Source organism: Aspergillus viridinutans (assembly GCF_018404265.1).
Source record: "Aspergillus viridinutans IFM 47045 DNA, scaffold_2, whole genome shotgun sequence".
In the NCBI taxonomy this organism is placed as follows: domain Eukaryota; kingdom Fungi; phylum Ascomycota; class Eurotiomycetes; order Eurotiales; family Aspergillaceae; genus Aspergillus; species Aspergillus viridinutans.
Window position 1 is genome coordinate 2804085 of NW_025091218.1, and position 11323 is coordinate 2815407.

At 52.9% G+C, this 11323-nt stretch overlaps 4 protein-coding genes across 4 annotated transcripts; 2 read left to right on the plus strand and 2 right to left on the minus strand.

The window, feature by feature from the left end:
- Window positions 1–1880: 1880 nt before the first annotated feature.
- Window positions 1881–3479, plus strand: Aspvir_004492 (wax synthase family protein; the record flags this gene model as incomplete). The annotated part of the gene is made up of 1 exon (XM_043267718.1): window positions 1881–3479. One exon carries the CDS (start codon window positions 1881–1883, stop codon window positions 3477–3479), a length of 1599 nt encoding a protein of 532 aa, XP_043123653.1.
- Window positions 3480–3668: 189 nt separating this feature from the next.
- Window positions 3669–6118, minus strand: Aspvir_004493 (uncharacterized protein; the record flags this gene model as incomplete). The annotated part of the gene is made up of 2 exons (XM_043267719.1): window positions 3669–5726; window positions 5786–6118. 2 exons carry the CDS (start codon window positions 6116–6118, stop codon window positions 3669–3671), a joined length of 2391 nt encoding a protein of 796 aa, XP_043123654.1.
- Window positions 6119–6486: 368 nt separating this feature from the next.
- Window positions 6487–10324, plus strand: Aspvir_004494 (putative filamentation protein (Rhf1); the record flags this gene model as incomplete). The annotated part of the gene is made up of 5 exons (XM_043267720.1): window positions 6487–6561; window positions 6603–6720; window positions 6795–7118; window positions 7172–7791; window positions 7853–10324. The coding sequence occupies 5 exons, from the start codon at window positions 6487–6489 to the stop codon at window positions 10322–10324; spliced, it is 3609 nt and encodes a 1202-aa protein (XP_043123655.1).
- Window positions 10325–10610: 286 nt separating this feature from the next.
- Aspvir_004495 (complex I NDUFA12 subunit family protein) lies at window positions 10611–11313 on the minus strand (the record flags this gene model as incomplete). The annotated part of the gene is made up of 5 exons (XM_043267721.1): window positions 10611–10659; window positions 10716–10901; window positions 10969–11032; window positions 11084–11164; window positions 11232–11313. 5 exons carry the CDS (start codon window positions 11311–11313, stop codon window positions 10611–10613), a joined length of 462 nt encoding a protein of 153 aa, XP_043123656.1.
- Between the last annotated feature and the right edge of the window lie 10 nt (window positions 11314–11323).

Consider the following 11323-nt stretch of genomic DNA (forward strand, 5'->3'; position numbering starts at 1 on the left):
TCCGTAGTGTCACGGAGGAAGAATGGCGGCCGGACGTTAGTTAATATTGGGTGCATCCGAAAGAGTAGCAGCTTTGGTGGAGAATCAAAAGTGTCCCGAGTCAAGCTCCGGCCAGAATAGAATCAGACATCGACTGGACCCAAAGAGGAAAGTCGGTGGTTTTATTTATTATCGCCGACTACTTAGTATGAGCATCCAGTATTTCGGGAAATCGGCAAATAGTGGCGCCTTAGGATCCAATAACTGGCGGGACGGGACGGGCGTGAGGGGAACATGGTGATTAGCTTAGCCTCTGGGCACCTACAAGGACACAACAGCGTCATAGGACGCGAGGCTCGCTGTGATCGGATCTCCTTTCTGCCGACGAATCGCAGAACGGAGTGGTGGGAGTGGTTGGAGTGATTGATTCATTATGGGAACTGCGTCGGGAAAGCGTCCTTGGTGAAGGTCTTAGCGCTGACCTCGTCGATGGCAACCTGGGAGGAGTTGTTAAGAGCGGATGGGGATAGGAGATTAGACGGCTTTTCCGAGTCAGGGTCATGGAGTTAGCAGCGGCGCTGGACACTGGACACTGGACACTGGACACTAGAGATGGAGATGCAGGGAAGATGGCGTGATCAGGAATATGGTATGGAAGCAAACTGAAGCAGACTGTTCATTATTTCATTGACACTGGAGTTATGAAGGGATCCTATTGCATAAAGGTCATCAGCGATCACATAAAAGGAAGGCCAATACGAGATCATGGATACCTATGGATGGTCAATTAGCTCTTAGCCTGGTTGTTCCTTCATGGTTCCAGCGAGTCATTTCTCCAGTTGACGATGGTCTGGTGGGGATTCTCCGCTCATCTGATCTCTGGGTAGACTCTGGGGAGGGAGTTAATAGTTATCCACAGTGGGACTTTTTCACTCTGATGGTTTTGATTCGAGGACCATAGGTAGCAGCCACGGATGGACCTAGCCGATGGACATGGCAGAGATATTAAGAAGAAGAAGAAGAAGAAGAAGAAGAGTCGTCATCGTCGTGACTCGTGATGGAAACAAGGTTGATGCCACTAACCCCAGGCATCCTACTTCAGGCACCAACTACGGAGTACTTATATTGACTGTCATTGACTGTCAACTGGTGTGCAGCAGTAGGATGAGTCTCCATCCAGAAGTTATAGGGCTTAGATGTAACCTTAAAAATCCAGCCAAAACAAGCTCTAAGAGTAGTGATCCAGTATGGTGCAGTTGTCCGTCTGTTGTTGTCTTGTTCCACAGCATGGATTATCTACAAGTGCAGCCTCATTGTATTTGATCTGACCTTGTCTCTCACTATGACCAACATATTCATACATTTACACAACCTACGCCCATGCTGCATATCTTCATGGTAAGAAAGTCCTTCAGATGGCAGGAAACAAATGTATGAGTCTCTTAAGATGTCAGTCTTATCTCATCCGATCGGTCCTTTCATCATTGTTTTCTGCTTGGCAAAAGCAGAAGAAATGACGATTCTAAGTTTTTATCATCCGAACAAGAATTCAAGAGTCAAGACTCAAGCGTCAAGCATCAAGCATCAACATTGCAATATGAAGAATACTGCAAGAGGTGATGAGAAAAAAGGTGGATAATGTTCTGTCTGCATCATGATCCTGAGCATCCCTTGCATTGTCCGCATTTTTACTTTTTCTGCGCTTCGGTTTCCCTTTTGCCTCCGTCCCAAAGTCCTCCATCGACCCCTGAGTTCCATCTACATTCTATCTAGATAGTCAAGTCGCAGTCTGATCAAGATACACTGGCTCTAGTTCTCCCGAAAATCTTCATCCTTGGATATACCATCGGCAGTCAAAATCTGCACAATCCTAGACCTGACATCAAGGAGCTTGACTGCTAATGGCCCATCCCACCTCTTACCGCCAAATCCTTGACAACAACCGCGACCAGTTCGAGCTCCTCATCCAGCATGGAGACTACAAACCCTTCTACCTGTGGCATCTCCTTGTCTTCACCGCTCTTCCTTTATGCGGTCTGTTGATATCCCGGCGGCGTGGAGCGCGATATCTTCGCCCCGTCGTCTTTGCTCTTATTCTCGGGACAGCCGTTGATGTCATGCGACACCGGCGTGCGCTGTTGGGAGCGAATGGTTATATGGGAGGCTTGGTGACAGCCTGGTGGACTATTTGGAGTGCGACGATTCTAATCTTTAACGATGCCGAAAGAGATTTCGAGCGAATAGAGAGGCGCTCGTGTAACGCAGCGGGTCCGGACAAAGCGCGGACACCAGACGACGAAAAGAAGCCCCGGCCCAGTGACAAGGTCGCGAATGGTCACATCCTCAAGGCAAAGCAATATGCATCCCAGCGGGAGTCAGAGACCCTCGCCTGGCAGCCGTATCCCCGCGCATTCCTGCACCGTCTCAACTGGGCGTTGGGCCTGCTCTTCAATATGCGAGGTCCAGAATGGAACTGGCGCATATCCACCTTGGATCCGTTGCCTGACTCGCTACAGAGGCAAAGGTCTACCAGAAATAGGCAGTCCGTCCGTGAAGCAATGAATGAGACCGGCCATGAGCCCGACGCACGAGCGCGTCTGAACGCCATCCTCCTCAACTTCCTCAAGCACTACCTCCTCCTGGACCTGGTCAAGGTTCTCATGATGCACGACCCATACTTCTGGGGTCTTGTCTCGTCGGCCCCGGCCCGCCCATTCCCTTTCACCTACGTCCCACTCCCGACTATTCCCGTCATCCTCGTGCGTCTCTACCGAGAAATCCTGAGCGTACTCGGCATCTACGCCGCTCTAAGCTTCGTCACCCCCCTCAACCCCATCATTTTTCTAGGCCTCTCGCTCGCCTTCCCCAACGCCTCGCGCGCCCTCACGCGCGTCCCACTGGATGCTCCCTGGCTCTACTCCGACCCCTTCGGCCCTCTTGCCGGCCCCTCCCTCGACCATGGCCTCACAGGCTGCTGGAGTCAATGGTGGCACCAACTCTTCCGCTTCGGGTTCACCTCCACCGCCAGGTTCCTCCTCTCTCTACTCCCCAAACACCTGGCAGCACGCCCCAGCATCCGACGCACCGTAACGACCGTCACTGCATTCTTCCTCAGCGGCCTCGTCCATGCCTGCGGAAGCTACACCCAGTTCGCCGAGACGAGGCCCCACGCCCATTTCGTCTTTTTCCTCCTGCAACCTGTTGGGATCATGATCCAGAACCAGCTTGCGCGGTCTATCAACGCCAGGTACCGCTTCTCGCGGCCCATCAGACGCACCGCTAATGGGATGTTTGCTTTCTGGTGGCTGTTTTTCTCCAACGGACCGATCGTGGATGATTTTGCCCGCGGCGGGCTCTGGTTGACGGAGCCGTTGCCCATTAGTCCGCTACGTGGGTTGGGGCTCGGGGCGAAGGGCGAGGGGTGGTGGTGTTGGGGGGAGCCGTGGTTTCGATACTGGGATGGGGGGAAGTACTGGGAGAGGGGGTTGAGGGTTTTATAAAGCCGTTTCGGTTGTGTACGCCGTAGATATAGATACATATACATATAGACGGGTAGATTGGAGGATCTATACATATTTTGTAGCACGATGGTGGGACGAGTTTGGTCGGGTAGGCTATTTCTATCGAACTGTGTATGTGTCATATGCACTTTGAGGTAGCATTAGAATATATTCATAGAGTATCCACTATCAACCATCCATCGTCACATCCTCCTCCTCCTCCTCCTCGTCCGTATCCGGCTCAATGTTCAGCATAGGAATCTCATCGTCGCTGTCGCCGTCGCCTGCCTCCGCGGCAGCTACTGCCGGCCCGGACATCGAAACGTCCGCACCAGCTGTAGCTGCGTTCACGGTGCTCGTCGGCATCGGCGCAGAGGCAGCCGTGATAGAGGCCGTCGGGATAGAGATAGCCGCCGTGGCCGTGAACGAAGCAGGAGAGGCCGTGCCGAGGGCGGGTTGGGCCGAAACAGCTTCGGTATCAAGCCGGGCTTTCTTCTTTTGCACATCATCGGGTTTCTCGTCTGTCAGACTGGCCGCTGGCGCGGCTGGGAACCCAGGCTTGGTTTCCTCGGGCAGACTCCGCTTGTGCATGGGCGGTGCGGGTTCCTTTACTGCTTCGGCGGTGCGCAGGTTGCTCTGGATAGTCGGGGTGGCGGTTGGTCTGAGGAAGCCGGTAAGTTCGGGGGCGACGTGCTGCACAGCGGCGGTGGTCTGCTCCTCTTGTTCTTCGTCCTCGTCCTCGTCGACCATGCTGCCGTACCCGCTGATACCGGGTGCGTGCATCAGAACGGGCATTCTGGGTCTGATCAGTCCCTCGACCTCCATCTCGGTGGAATAGCATCGCGCCAGGAAGGGCATGATGCTGGAGCCCGTGCCGCGGCCTTTCATGGCCGGGACGGGATTAAGCACGCTTGCCAGCATTCCGGTCTTGTCTGAGGTGAGGATGACCGTCCGATCGATTTCGGCGCGGAGAGAGGTGGGGAGGAACTCGATGGGCACAAAAGTCAGGACGACTGGGAGGAGATCGGATGCGGCTCGCTTCAGGTTGGGAAACGTGGTTGAAGTTTGTGTTTGCCGACTCTGTTTGGAGGCCGGGTGCAAGAACGAGTCGGCGTTGACTGTGGCCTGGTTCGTCTTTGCCTTGCGCTTGGGATCTGACGCCGCGGAGGGAACTGAGTCACCGGTTGGTGGTAAGATGTCAGAGCAACAGGACCGGACGACGTCTGTCAATGACGAAATGTTCTTTTTCGTCGTTGACGGTCCCATAAGTGGGAGTAAAGCGTGGACGAGATCATATACAGAGGCACGGACATCCTTGTTGAATTTCTCTGCCCGGAAAACCCAGAGGGCGTGCTCCAAGATCGTCTGCGCTACTGGGACGACGCCCGTCTCCAGAGCATCCACGGCGCTCAGAAGTAGTTGCATGCTCACAGCGTGGATACGAGGTAGTTCAGCCCAGAGGCCGTCCCTTTCCTCCCGGCCAATCTGTAAGTTGACAGGCATATCTGCACCCGGTGCGGGAACAGTGATCGCACTCAGTCGGGATGTCAGATCCAAAATCAAGCCCAGTGGAATTGTCACTGCGGATGCCGTCGGCGCTGTCAAAAACCGGGATAGCAAGCGTAAGAGTACCGTCAATCTTTCCACTCCAGCATGAATGCCCTCCCAGCCGGGAAGTCCTAGCGCATCTGGCCCAGCATCAGCCACCACCTGGCTGTAGTCCTGTGGCTGGGCGCCTTGCCTCAAGGTCGCATCGACAGACTCCCACTGTTCCACTACCCCTCTCAAAACATAGTCCGCAGTCCTGTGAGCCGAAGAGATTGTCATTCGGCAGGCGTTCTTCCATTCCTCTGCGGAGGTGTTCTTGGGAGCGCAATTGTGGAGCGCGATGAACAACTGCTCCGCTAGGTCCACCGTTGCGCCGGGAAACGTCGGAGAGGTTGCACCAATGATCTCCTGGAGGATGCTGTGAATCTGCGCAGAAAATGGACGAAATATCGTTGGGTGTCTTGCGATGAGCTCCAGGAAAGCGCTCAGGACAATCTCCAAGAACGGCGTACTGGGCTTCAACTTTCTGACGGGCTCGGAGGCCGGCTTGACCGAGATGAGGTTCAACGATGAAGTGATGAACCCCGGTAGTGACGGCGTCGTTATTTCGCGAACAAGAGTGGGGTATTGGTAGGTAAGACGAAAGATTCGTGTCAAAGTGATTATGCACATTTTCTTTGTGGAGATGGGATCCGGTTTCTGCGCAAATAAGAATTAGCGATTGACCTGGCTAGTCAGTGACCGACTCGACGACTTACAGCCAAAATCGCAACGAGATTGCGCACAAGCGGTTCGCATCCGCGAAGCACTTCCCACTGGCCAGCTTCCACCGTCGCCTTTACCAGAACAACCGCAGTCCATCGCCCCTCAAAGCTCCTATCCTGCAGCAAACTGGCCAATCGAGTTTTGAGCTTATGAATCTGCACAGCATTGTCAGATTCGGACTTGCCCGTCTTCTGATTCTGCGTCGCAGACAGGAGCTCCCCGCAATCGCTCAATGATGTTGCCAGGAATGATGCGATCTGAGGCAATTGATCGACAGGCGTGGTCGTCAAGCGATGCGTCACAGCACGCAGAGTAGTGGATGCCATCTTGCGCACCTGGTGACCTGAGCTTCTCGCAGGCTCCTTCAGTTTCAATGTCGTCACTCCGAGGTTTGCTCTTATCAAAAAGGGAATTACAAAATTTTGTGGTAGCAGAAAAAATAAAGCTCGGGCCACATGAAGCCTCGGTACGTGACGGTACAATACGCTTGTAAATTACGCCGGTGCGGGTCTCCCCTGGCTGATGATGTTTATCTCCATCGGCTTGGGTTGGACTGTTGGGGGGAACATTCTCATTTCTTATCCTGTGATTCTATGGCAGAGTAGCCTCGGGGTTGGGCATGGATAATGGATGATATTCTTACTGCCCTCCAAAGTCGTTGCAGCTCTTCTCCATCTTCAAGCGTACCTCCATTATGACGGTGAGTGCGGCCTTCCCCAAGTTTCAACTGCCAGGCAACGTGGTCCCCTCCACATTTGAACAGCCTACGGTGCCTGGATATCACATCATTGACGCTGAATGTAGGGTCAGGTCTCTGAGAAGGGCCATCGCTACACTGTGGCCTTGGACAGTGCGCGATGCCAGAACAAATGGGATGAAGTCCCCGAGCTTATTCGGAAGGTGACCAAACATGCGCCTCAAAAGACATGTATTACTGGCCTCCCTTGCTTTCCTTGCTTGCTAGACGTCTCAGATGCTGATTTTCCATTTCCCTTATGATAGGTTTCCTGCAGGTCGCCTCAGCAGAATCTCGGATTGCCCAATACAACCAGAAAAGACCGTCGACTGCTCAATCATCCTCTAGCTCCTCGTCTTCCTTGCCCGAATTAATACCCCCGCTGCTATCCACTGTTGAAAACAGAGATGGCTCTCCAGAAGAGATCTTCCAAGCTCAAGTCTGCCTTGGTTGGCTCCATTGGTCCCTCAGTGAACCGGGCCTGGCAGCAGCTCATCTGCCGAGGGACTTCGGGGAGGTAGCAGACCAATTGGGGGAAAACATCTCCCCATGGACGGAGGTCTGCCTGGTCAAGGGCTGCTACATGAAAGGTGGGCCAGTTGGTACTCTGTGCGCTCATCTTCTTGGTCTGACATGCGTATAGGAGCTGCCCAGGCAATGGTATCTGAGCCCCATGACGCGCTGAAGATACTCGAAACACTTACACCATGGCTGAGTAGCCATAGCACATCCCTCTCCTCGAAATGCTCGCAATTCTTACATTGGTCGGAGAAATTGCTAGGAAAGGCTGCATCTATTGCCAGCGAAGAGGCTGTCAAAAGGACACCCTCTGGGGATTCTGAGCTCATTAAGACAGCTTTGAAGCTATGTAGGCTGTGGTCTGCCCATCCCTACGTCAAACAGCATTCGTCTGCGCAGCCTGTACATCCCGAGGGACCGAGTGAACCTGCCGCGAAATCAGCAACCTGGAAAGCGTACTACGACCTCTTGACCGCCATTCTTCAGAATGGGTTGTTGTACGTTTCCCCGACGAGCGGTCCCGACCGTCCCCAACTCGCCAGCGAGACTCGGCGTGTGGAGACGATCTATGAGACCAACCTTCTGCGTGAAGTGAAATTTCCCATGGCCAACAGTCGGAATGAGCAAATTGAGGATTGGGTCGAGCAAGTGATCCGCAATTGGCAAGAACTATGTGGACCGAATTGGACCGACGAAGACCTGGGTGAAGGCGGCCAAAACGCTGTTGGCCGCAATGTTCTTGATGTACGTGCTTTACCCGGCTAAACTCATGCAGCCTGGGACATATTGACCAACATAACCTTAGATTCTTTATCGCGCCGCTGCAAAAACCTACCACTCTTACTTGATTCTCCGTCGCCTATTCCATGTCCATTCAGCTCTGGCGGATTTCGATCTCGCTGTCAAAGCACTCGATTCTTACATTGAGATTGTCCTTGGGGCCAAAGCAAGGGCGGAGAAAGCGGCACAGTATGGTGAATTAGAAAGCGACGAGAATTTGATCCAGACGCTTGCAGAAGGAGTAACTATGCTTGTTTGTTTTGGTTCAGATAAGGAGGCTGAAAAGGCGAAAGACTTGGTTGCAATCTTGAAAAAGTTCGTCGCTAAGCACGTGCAAGAAATTGAAGACGACGGGGAGGAAGGAAAGCTCGTCATCCGGCAAGATTCGGCCGATGCGCAGGTGGTGTCTCCTCGTGTCATCGCCACTGCTTACAGAGCAATCGGGACGGGGCTTGCCAACTGGGCCAGTTGGACGCCCAGAAATGAAGACCGGGATGATATCCGTGCGGAGGCCAACGAGAATCTAGAAAGAAGCATTGCTCCAGAGCTCGGTGATGAGTTTAATTATTCATCTTTGTATACTCTCGCCCTCTTGCTCGCGGAAAGCCGAGACCTGGATGGTGCCATCGGTTATGTCAAATCGGCTCTGTCCTATACGCAAGCACACGGCCCACAGTCCGATTTGTCCAGAGAGCGAGACCTGGTGCCCCTTTGGCATTTACTCGCACTCTTGCTCAGTGCCAAACAAGACTATGACATTGCTGAGCGCTCCTGTGAAGCTGCATTCGAACAATTTCCCAGCGCCGTCATATCGTTGGTCAACGGTAGCAGAGGGTCGCAAAAGCAAGGTCAAGACACTAGAGACGCCTCAAATGATACCGAGATACGGCATGCTTTGATCGATCACCTGCGGGGCCGAGAAAAGGAGCGCATCATCGAGACACGCATGACACAATTAGCGTTCATTGAGCTCCAGGAGGGCCCCGAGGCTGCTGTTAACCACAGCGATCAACTACTCAGCCTTTTTGCAACGCTTTTCAACAAACTGGAGCTTCAGGCTGATGAGCAGAAGGACCGTCAAACAGAGCATCTCGTTCCACCGAAAAGCGCCGCTGGTACAGTAAAGAGTCTACGAGGAAGTATATTTGGCAGACATAAAGCCTCACGCGCTTCCGAACGTAAAGCCGAATCTACCAGTGAAACGCAGCCTCTCAGCACCAGCTCTTCGGTACACAACGAGCAAGTGCCCAGCACCGATCTTGCGCCCGCAATCCAAGTTACTCACGAGCAGAATGGGAATGCTGAGAATCCACAACCGCTGGGCAGATCAGATTCGACGCGGCAAAAATTGCGGAAGCGCAGCGGTACTCTTAAAAAGCCCGAAGGTCAAAGCTCGACTCATGTAAATGGCACCGAAGATCTGACCAACGGAGTCAGCGCAGCTACCAACGGGACTGGGATGCCGCAGCAACCAGGTAGCGGAGAAGGCGTCGCTCAAGATGCTGTCGGCCTTGCGGTATCAAGCACCACAAACCAACCACAGAGCGCGAAGCAGCCTCTGCGACCCGCCGCTCATAACATGGATCTCAAACAAGCGCCTCCTCCGACGGGTCATCCCAAACAACCACCTGAGCAAGACATTCGATTACCATATAGCTTTGACTCACCGACAAGAGCGATTACCAAATTCCCCCCTGTCCAATCGCAAAAACAGGCTCTTGCTGTCCTGATCAAGATTTGGCTCCTGATCGCGGGCCTCTATCGACGCGCTTCGCTATTTGAGGATGCGCAAGAGGCGTGCGAAGAGGCCGCCAAACACGTTGACCGGGTGGAGGCTCTTGTTGCTGCCCAGGAATCCTCTGCTAGAGCATTTAGAAGCCGTGGTTGGGCTGCAGCAAAAAGCTCTGACGAGCTCTGGGCCGACCTCCACACCGAACAGGGGCTCTTGGCACAAGCTCAATCCCGCCCTCATGACGCAATGGAGCTCTTCGAAGAAGCGTTGGTGCGTGATGCGGATCATGTCAAAGCGACGGTCTGCCTGGCGGATCTACTCCTCGACATCTGGGAGAGGAAGATGCCTGTGGACCGACCAGATGCTGATGATCTTCATGCGGAGATGTCAACGCTATACCTACCGGCTACCGCTCAGAAGTCCAGTGCTACCTTGAACAAGATTCAAAATAAGGATTTTGACAATTTAGAGGATTGGCCAATGCCATCAAAACGACAGATTCCTGCAACTGACGCTGAGGAGGATGAACCTAAACTGCTCAACCGTATCGCTGCCCGGGACCGAGCCTACGCCCTCTTGTCGGCATTGACAAAACGTGGCACCGCCTGGGATAACTCTGAGGCTTGGTATGCGCTCTCCCGCGCTCACGAGGCAAGCGGGGATATCGAAAAGTTGAAGGAGGTTTTGTGGTGGTGCGTTGAGCTTGAAGATCGACGACCAATTCGACATTGGTCAAATATAGGCTCCGGCCTCTATGTCCTTTAACACCAGGATACCTCTTGTCTAGTTTGTCCGAGAGCCATTTGTTGTGATATTTCTTGGCTACAAAAATACTTTCATGATATCCTCTTGTTGATAATTATGGACATATAGCGTCTGACTGTCAGGCGAGAAGCAGGAATTTAACTGAATCCTTTTGATAAAATCGAATAGAACATCTTTATTTACACATCCCCAACCACAGAGCTAATGGCTATAGGGTCAAAGAAACCAAACAAAGCTTGCGCCAGCCATGCCTGATCTCCACTTCTATCATCTCGTCAAATTCCATCTACCGAGGAGCGGCAACTGGGGTCCAAGCGGAGTACTTGGGCTTCACACTTTATTGAAAATGGAGTTAGTGATTGCGCATTGGAAGGAGGGTCTCATAGCGGACAATTCAGGTCCGAGGAGGAGGGAAACTCCCATAAGGGGGGATACTAACGTCGAATAGGTCTTGTAAGCGCCGCGGCTGAGAGTCAGGTTAGGCCGGTGCTCAGGCAATTCCCAAGCGCGGAGGCCAGTCTGCAAGATCTTGTCTTGGGTTGGAGGCGCATCCACCATGTAAGACAGCCAGGCGTGCCTGAACAACACATTGATTTAGCGTTGTTATTTCTGAACAATTGCATTGATGATTCGGGATATCTCACCAGCCAGGCTCGATCTGCGAGGCGTCATATTCCTTCTCCCTGTAATCGACCCATCTTGTCCGCACTGTCACGGCTATTAGCAGCAACCCATTGACAACTTGCTCGCATCACTCACGAGGGAGCTCCTCCTCCATGTTTTCGTAGTACTTATTGCCGTAGCGGTCGGTAGCGATCAAGGTGCCAGCTTTGGTATCACCTATAAATTGTGATTGCGTTAGTCACTTGTCGCGGCCGATAATTGCGGGTAAGCCATACCGATGTACTGTCATAAAGTGAAGCCGAAGAGGCAAAAGAGTAAGTCATCATCCAAACAAAACATCCTGTCTGATCATGGACTCCCTCCATCGCATGTTCG